Below are 8,771 nucleotides of genomic sequence, written 5' to 3' on the forward strand. Positions count from 1 at the left end.
GTGACAAAGGCCACCTGTAAAACCTGATTTAGCATACATGAGCTTATACTGTACAGACTCTGCGGAAGTTGTGGATAATTTAGAAGGTCATTAGTACATACATTTGTGAATGGAGACAAAAAATAGCCACAAAAATACTTAAGAATGACTATACATAGAAAATACCCACAGAGAAAATAACAGAACATACAAGAAACAAAAAAAAAAAACAAACAAACAAACAAAAAACCTTTCCAGAGCAGTTAAATACAGTTCAGTAATTCTTAACTTTATTATTGATTGGTTTGATTTTCGTATAGCATGATTTGTCAAATTTTTTTCAGTAAAACATCGTTGTCACAAATCTAGTAGTTTGTACAGATTTTTTTGTAAAAATAGTTTGACAACAACACATGAGGGAATTTTATGGAGTTTTTTGTTGTTGTTGCAAATTGATCGATTTATACCAGCATATTGATATATGCAAATACTCAGAATTCAAGAATGCATTAAGTCATTGGAAATAAAGAAAAAAATAGACTGATTACATTTTCAACTCATCCATACACACACCTGACGTAACCCTCATTGAACAAACTGGTCACTCCTAAAATCAAAGCTGTGATGACGTTCGGCCTTTCTAAGAAAAAAAAAACTTCCTTGGTATTGATGGTAGTATCAACTGATTGCAACTTAACCTTAAATTTACACTCATATTCATAAATTCACATTTCTTCCAAGAAAGAAAAAGGAACAAATTGCACTGCATTCCAGCTAAAGGGGATGAGCAGAGCGGCGTTTCTGTCACTGATAGAGGTCGTCGTCGCCGTGCTCCCTGTGCAGACCCGGCCTCCCCGATTCAGAGCCCTGGGTTCCAGACTGGCCGCCAGCAGCAGACGGGAACCTGGAGGGTCAAATTTAAAAAGTAACTAACAGGAGCACAACAAAAAAAAGGGATCAGTATTGTTTGGGGCATGTTTTTGCGTGTACCTGAAGTTTCCGAAACCTCGGCTCTGCTGGAGAGTTTGAGCAAACATCTCATATTTACGGATGTCGTTGTCGCTGACGGAGCGCCGAGCGAATCTCATCGCCTCCTCAAAGTGGTCCTTCCTGATCTCCGGGACGGGATCAAAATCCTCATCCTGTAGGCAGAAAATACACAAAAGCTGTACACTGTGGATGTGTGTGCGTGTGGGTGTGTGCACGTGTGTGTGTATGCTCCCAGTCCAAAGGCTATGAGTTACAAAACGCACAGCCGCCCTTTCGGGAACTTTTGATCTCTCACAGTCTCTGTCTGTACCGAGCACACACAGCCTGGCACCACTCTGAGATGTGATTCTGTGGATCAATAGAAAGTCCAATCTTCCCTTCAGACTTTATAACCGTGCTTTCCGACTCGGTCGGCCGCTGTCTGGATTCCCTCTCAGAGAGACGGTGGACCTCAAACTCTAACCTGTGGTCTTTTTACCAAAACATTACAGTGAAGCCAAATGCAGGCGGACAGACTCACTATCACCAACATACAGATACCTGGACTGACTACTGGTCTGGGATTTCAACGTTTGGCTTTTCTGTGTGCATGAGGAGTTTTCAAAACTTTACCATCTGGGCCTGATATTTTTCTCAAACAAAAACAACAAACTGCTTCCACCTGCCCAAAAGGCGACCAGGTGAGGAACAGCAGCATCGTAATGAGGCGGCGCGGCGGCGCTGCTGCTGACCATGGGGATGCCCGGTCTGTTTTGCCTCTGGCGCTCAGCCTTGATCTCGGCCTCGATGGCTTCGCGGATCGCCAGTTTACAAGCCCGCTGGCAGATCTCTGTCAGGTCAGCTCCGGAGAAACCCTCGGTGATGCGAGACAGGTAATCTAGATCCACGTCCTACAGACAGAGTGGAAAACAAAAGGCATGAGCTGAAGCTCTGTGTTAATGTTAAATGTTTAGATCTGCATTGTTAGTAGTGATCCCTGAATGTTTGAGTAGCTTTAAATGGGAACAGCAGGGATTCGTGAGTTCGTTGGTGATTCTGCCGACGGCCCTGTTTACACTGCAGTGTGAAAACAGAAAACTTTCATTGAGTTTTTGGTGACTTGTTTACTCTACAACTGTGCTCAGAGCCACTGAAAATAACTTTTTGAAAACAGCTCCCAGAGGTGGAAATTTCCAATAACTTTCTTAACCCGTCTCCATGGAAACAGTAAGCCAATAGAGTCAGTACTCTCCATGGTTCATGTTTATAGCAGGTGTGTGGCTGCATTACAAAAACAATCAACAGCACCCACTAGTGGCCCTACATGCTAACTACATTGTTCTTAGTGTAAACAAATTTCATTTTCAAAACTCTGTCATGAAAACATGAAATTTTTCTGAAACGAAAACTCAAAATCGATGCTTTGTCACTTGAAACATCGTGTAAATGGAGCCTAAATCTCGCTGTCTCAGCCTTTATCCATGAATCCAATGAGCACATAATGTTGGCGGTAGGTTCTTATTGATTAGGCTGACTACGGTTTACATATGCTTTACACAGACATCAGTTTAACATTAGCCTGTATTTTGAAATGTGTTTCTAAGGAAGAGGGATTTACAGAGACATTTCAAACTGTGCGTGTTTCACTGACTCGTGCAACAGGAGACTTGCGTAGATTGGCATTCAGAATGGCTCTGCGGGAGGGTTTGTCGGGCAGTGGGATGTAGATGAGCTGATCCAGTCGGCCCGGCCGCAGGATGGCCGAGTCTATGATGTCTGGTCTGACGTGATGAGTGGAGGGGAGACGGCGACGGGAGGAGAAATCAGAAAAGACTCAAATGAAATCAACAGCTCTGCAAAAAAAACAGTCATGGAGCGTGTTGAACACCTGTTGGTGGCGCCGATGATGAAAACGTTCTTCTTGTCAGACATGCCGTCCATCTCGGTGAGGATCTGGTTGATCACTCTGTCCGCGGCGCCGCCTGCATCCCCCGCACCACCCCCTCTGGATTTGGCGATGGAGTCTAACTCATCAAAGAAAAGGATGCAGGGGGCCGCCTGTCTGGCCTGCAGGAACAGTCGGAGTGATGGTAAGATTTACTGTTCAGAGACGGACGTACACCCAATAGAATCTTCCTGAGGATGTTGAAAAGAACGGGACAGAAAGTGGTGTTGACGGTTGGATTCCTGTGATGCTGCTCAGACTGTCGCCTGCCGAACACTGACCTCACCCTCACTTCACCCGTTCTCACCTTATCAAACACGTCTCTGACGTTGGCCTCAGATTCTCCGAACCACATGGTGAGCATCTCAGGGCCTTTGATGGAAACGAAGTTGGCCTGGCACTCGTTGGCGATGGCCTTGGCCAGCAGGGTTTTCCCGCAGCCGGGCGGGCCGTAAAACAGCACGCCGCGAGACGGGGTCATCCCGAACTTCAGGAACTTGTCCGGATACTCGACGGGGTACTGGGGAGCGCGAGACGAGGCTCGGTGAAGAGCGTGCCTGCCGCTGCGTGCCGAGCCGTCTGGAGTGTGTTCCTTCTACCTGAACGAGCTCTTGCAGTTCCCTCTTGACCTCGTCCAGCCCGCCAACATCCTCCCAGCTGACCTGAGGCACCTCTGCCGTCGTCTCCCTCAGAGCCGAGGGGTTGCTCTGACTCAACGCCCACTGAGGACGGGAAACGCAGCTTCAGGGAATGGAAACGCATCTGTATTCATTCATGAACTATTATTGATGTTTGTCTCACAAGCATGAAGTTTTCTGCACTAAAATATAGTCTGGAGGAGCTGAAGTTTCTATAGTATGAATATATAGAGCACGTGGGAGGGTGTTGTACTTGGAAGTCGTCCATGGTAACTGCCAGGGAGTTGAGCACGTCGGCGTCGATGGTTTCATCCTCCAGATCGATGAGGGTCATCTTCTTGCGGATGGCTTGCAGCGCGGCTTCTGAGCACAGAGCGGCCAGATCTGCGCCAACATGGCCGTGGGTCTCTGTGGCGATCTGGGATTTGTTTTTGTTTAAATAGGCAAAAAAAACAAAAAAAAGTTGGGATGATAAACATTTATTTGAAAACACCACTGCAGCATCGGAAAAGATGCCAAGAAAAAATGTTGAGTTTCACCTCGAATACATTACTGAACGAAGCTAAAATAAATATTTGAGGCAATTTAGAGCTAGAACTCACACAAGATATTGTTTATGAAAGAAAACTGTTCACTAGTGTGAAATAAATGATAATTTATGTTTTTATGTGTTTGTTGTTCCAATGTCAGTTTCATAATTCAAGAGGTGTGTGTGTGAGTGTGTGTGTGTTTATGAGAAAGATTTGTTTGTCAAAAATTGTGCATTTTTATTCATTTCTAATTATATAGATTCAAGATTCCCTCTTTATTTTCTTGAGTTTTATGAAGAGTGTCAAGTCAGAGGAATTCCAGTCATTTAATAAAACTGATATTAGTCCCAATGATTCTTCATTTTCTGATGAACTGTGTCTGCATGTGTCAGAAATTGAAAGTCAGATCTTGCAATCTTTCTAGTACGCAGTGAGGATTCAGAAACATCTCTGATGTGAGAAAAGGAAAACATGAAAATCCTCCAAAACAAACTGCAAATCACAGTTTTTTTCATCAAAGTAAATATTTTGCTGTACATTTTTGATATGTTATATTGAGTCAAGTTAGGTTCTAATCATGTTTTCTTGAAATACTGATGTTTTTTAATGCATTTTTGATTAAATATGCTATAAACTATGTCCCTGAAGCCGATCTTCCTAATAAAACCAGTGTTTTGGGCATGCGGACGTCTGTGTGGGACTCACTCTCTCCAGGTCAACATCATCTGACAGTTTCATGTTCTTGGTGTGGATCTGCAGGATTTCCAGTCGTCCAGTTGAATCTGGGATTCCGATGTCGATCTCCCGGTCAAACCTGCCTGAAGACAGACACCCACGCGTCTGTAACTTTGTAGCTGAAGTGTGTGCGTTTCGGCACGCGTGTGAGCATGTGCGCGCGGCAGTCCTGACCGAAGCGTCTCAGAGCGGCGTCCACGCTGTTCGGCCGGTTGGTCGCTGCCATGACGACCACGTGAGCTCTCTGCTTCAAGCCATCCATCAGGGTCAGGAGTTGGGACACGATGCGCCTCTCCACTTCACCGTGAGTCTGCGCGCGTGCAGAAAACCCAACAGAGGTTCAGAGTCTGGCACGTCCGCATACTGACAGCGACAAAAGAAGAGCCTGTGCAGCCGGGCCGCGCAGCTTGCTTCTCGACTTTCCTCCTGCTGCCTCACCTTTTCTCTCTTGGGAGCGATGGCATCCAGCTCGTCGATGAAGATGATGGCCGGAGCGTTGTTCTCCGCCTCCTCGAAGGCCTTCCTCAGGTTGCTTTCTGACTCTCCTGCCAGTTTGCTCATGATTTCAGGGCCTGGTGGCAGAATAAGACACATTTTGTTGAGTAATTCCTGCACAAAGCCCCAAATCGCTTCATTATTTCACCAAGAGAGAAAAGTGAGGCAGATTACAGGATGTAAGCTGTACTGATGTGGGAGCATTCAGTGAACTGTATTGGTGACAGTATTTGGATTTTGTTACTTTCTCTATTACAGTCATTGATGTATTTAAAAAGAGAGAAGCAGGTTTTCCAACAGTCATAATTGAATAATAAATCTGTGTGCCTCTTCTGATCATCCCACACATGCATTTCCATACAAATATGGTTCCATTTCAAAGTAAAATAAAAGAATACAAGAGTCATTGTCTATAAGAACTACTGAAAAACACAAGTTTTCTTTTATATCGTGCTTTCTCACTATGACAAAGCAAAAACAGGGTGAATGAATGAAAGCATTTACCATTAATAAGGAAAAAGAAAGCTCCCGTTTCATTGGCAACAGCTCGAGCCACGAGGGTTTTCCCTGTACCTGCAGGGCCGTAGAGCAGGATCCCTCTGGGAGGCTGAACCAGAGAGAGGATAGGAGAGCACGCTGTGCCATGAAGAAAAAAAAAAACGTCACAGTGCAACGGAGAGAAGCTGCTGCGTGTCCTACCTTCACCCCGATTGCCTTGAACAGTCCCGGGTGTCTGAGCGGAAGCTCCACCATCTCTTTAATCTGAGCCAGCTGCTTCCGGCAGCCTCCGATGTCGTCGTAGCCGATGTCATTGAGAGTCTCCTCTTCGTCCTGGCACCGAGCAGAAACTCAGACCGGTCAGGACAGACATTCTCCAAACAGGATTATTTAAGTATTTATTCACGTGAACTGTCATGAGATTTTTGTCATCAATATCCACATTTCAGCTGAGCAGTAAACAGTGGGTATAGTCTTGGCTTCTGTCCCTCACTCGCCTCTCTTTTGATGGGCTCGCCCTCGCAGTAGATGACTGTGTCCGGGGCCACGATGCAGTGAGGGCTGGGGTCCGTCTCCACCACCTTGAACTCCACCGCCCTCATGCTCCCCCTGATCAAGAATATATCACCTGACAGCACAGAGAAAAGGCCAGTTTAGGTTGTGCTTTTTCAGTGGGATCACCGGATTCTTTTCTACAGCGATCAGAGCTGTTTTGTACCTTTGTGCACGGGCCGGTAAGCCTCCAGGAAGTACGGTTTGAGGAAAACCTCAAAGAGGTTCCCTGTGAGACCCTGGATGGTGTCATCTATAGGAAGAGTATGGATCTTCTTCCCGTACTTGATATCAGGGCAGGCGTGGACACTGAGAAGACAGAGTGCAAGTGACAAATCAACAATTTTCAGATTAATGACTTTACTTGCATTTCTGTCATCAGGATCATTTTTGAAGCACCATATGTCATTTTATTTCTGCTGGTGCATCTTAAAGTATCAGAATATCATTAAAATGGAAATTATTTTGTCAGCTTTTCCTTTATGCTTTATCATTTGTTTTGTCATTGTATTAACTGTGAAAATCATGGCCTTCTTTTTTAAAAAGGATACATTTATCTTGTGAAATAATCTATTGGGATACTGCAGTTTTGATTTTCATGTGTTCTAGTCAAAAATGTCTTAAAATGATTCCGTTTGTTTAGGAAATTGGTGTGTATTTGCTCTGATTAACATGGTTTCCTACACCAAGTAAAATTACACCTGGTATGTCAAAAAAATCGGGGAATTTGGGGTCACCAGTTCCCGTCACGTGCATGACTGTGGGAGGAAACCACAATAGGAAAACATGCAAACACAGAAAGGAACTCCTGTTTTGTATTTTCTTCTTTTACTGAAATATTCTTTTTAACGGCGTTATTTGTATAGGTACTTTATATAAACTTAGACAAACTAACAGCAGTCATAGTTTGGCACAAGATTTCAAATCATTAATTATTATTATTAATTATCGTCTGAAGCGCTTCCTGAACCGACCTGACGACGTCACCGAGCCGCACGCGCAGGTTGCTGCGCGTCACGCGGTTCATCCGGATCTTCTCGTCCCCGCAGGTGTCGTCCGTCAGGACGATGCACACCGTCTGCCGCCGCTTGCGTCCCCTCAGCACCACCGTGTCTCCTCTGAAGAGCTGCAGCTCCTCCGTCTTGCTCTGGAGGAGGGTCAAGCTCAGGCTTTAGCACGTGGGTCCTCTGTTCTGACTAACTTGCTCACAATATGGAGCTTTTTGTTGTTTTTTTTGTTGGTTTGTTCTTTTGTTTTGTTTTTTTTTATATGTGGATAATCACGCACGCACACACACCTGGGACATGCTGACGATGCTGCTGTCTTCGTTGAGGGCTTCGTCCACGATGAGTCTGTTGGGCCGGTGTTTCTGCCTCAGGATGGCCGTGGAGAAGTCTTCCCCCTTCGGCCTTCCAGACAGGAGGCGCGTTATGACTCTCACATGCAGGCAGGCTCTAATTTCCCCATGTGACACCGAGCTGTATTTAGACCCTCTTTTGCTCTGTGCGTAGCAACAATTTGGAATCTATAAACATTTTTTTTTTTTTTTTTAAACTCCCTCAATCGTTTCTCAGTGGTTTGTTTGAAACGTTTCATCTGTTTGCAGAGTTGATCAGCCTCGCTCTGATTTATCACTAGAAGTGGTTTCAAGACAAACAACCGCACAGAAAACGTCAGTTCGCCAGATCTGAGAAGTATTCTGCTGTGTGTTCAAATATGGATGAGGGAGAGCACACACACACACACACACACACACACACACACACACACACACACACACACACACACACACACACACACACACACACGCTGTGTTTTACTCACTCTGCGCCTCCCGAGCCTGGCATGACTGCTCCTTTTTGTCTTTTCAGAGTTCAGAAGCCCTCGGTTCCCCTCCCCTCAGGGTTCACTTCTTCACCGGCCTCCTCTCCTGTTAGCCGTGATAAACTCGGAGGTCAACCTCGGGTCTTGACCCTGCCAGAGATTTCACATCTGAGCCCGTCCGACCCGTCCTGGTGATGTTTTGAAGCTTTCTTCTCTCGTTTTAAACCATCTTTTTTTTTTTTTAATTCCGAGCTGCAGAGTCCTGTTTATCAGAGGCAGCGCACTGCGCTCATCTGCTTCCCTGTCTTATTATAACTCCATCATGGTCGCACATGCTCATATACACTCAGAGATCAGAGGCTCTTACCTTGGAGAGAGTCCCAGAACAGATATAGCGTAGTATTTCCTCCTCCCCCAACACCGACCAGTGATGGGGGGGTGGGAGCCAGCAGGTCCTGGCCGCTGTGACGCATCCAAAGGATTACTCTCCAAAATGTTCTCACATATTCCTTGTTTCACCTCCAGGAGTGAAACATTTCGGCTCTGAAATAAACTCAAGTCCCGCCGTAGAAAAACTGTATTCTTAATTTAATGGTCTACATGGAC

At 45.4% G+C, this 8,771-nt stretch overlaps 1 protein-coding gene across 1 annotated transcript; it reads right to left on the reverse strand.

The window, feature by feature from the left end:
- Positions 1-258: 258 nt before the first annotated feature.
- LOC115385469 (transitional endoplasmic reticulum ATPase-like) lies at positions 259-8,383 on the reverse strand. Its single transcript, XM_030087488.1, has 18 exons — positions 8,166-8,383; positions 7,639-7,750; positions 7,316-7,488; positions 6,508-6,650; positions 6,287-6,417; positions 5,991-6,122; positions 5,796-5,898; positions 5,235-5,368; positions 4,971-5,106; positions 4,767-4,879; positions 3,785-3,949; positions 3,493-3,615; positions 3,201-3,413; positions 2,837-3,015; positions 2,600-2,729; positions 1,701-1,859; positions 970-1,121; positions 259-883 (listed from the first exon to the last, which is right to left on the reverse strand). Exons 1-18 carry the CDS (start codon positions 8,186-8,188, stop codon positions 784-786), a joined length of 2,421 nt encoding a protein of 806 aa, XP_029943348.1. The 5' UTR covers positions 8,189-8,383; the 3' UTR covers positions 259-783.
- Between the last annotated feature and the right edge of the window lie 388 nt (positions 8,384-8,771).

The sequence above is a fragment of the Salarias fasciatus genome, unplaced genomic scaffold (genome assembly GCF_902148845.1).
Source record: "Salarias fasciatus unplaced genomic scaffold, fSalaFa1.1, whole genome shotgun sequence".
Taxonomy (NCBI): Eukaryota; Metazoa; Chordata; class Actinopteri; order Blenniiformes; family Blenniidae; genus Salarias; species Salarias fasciatus.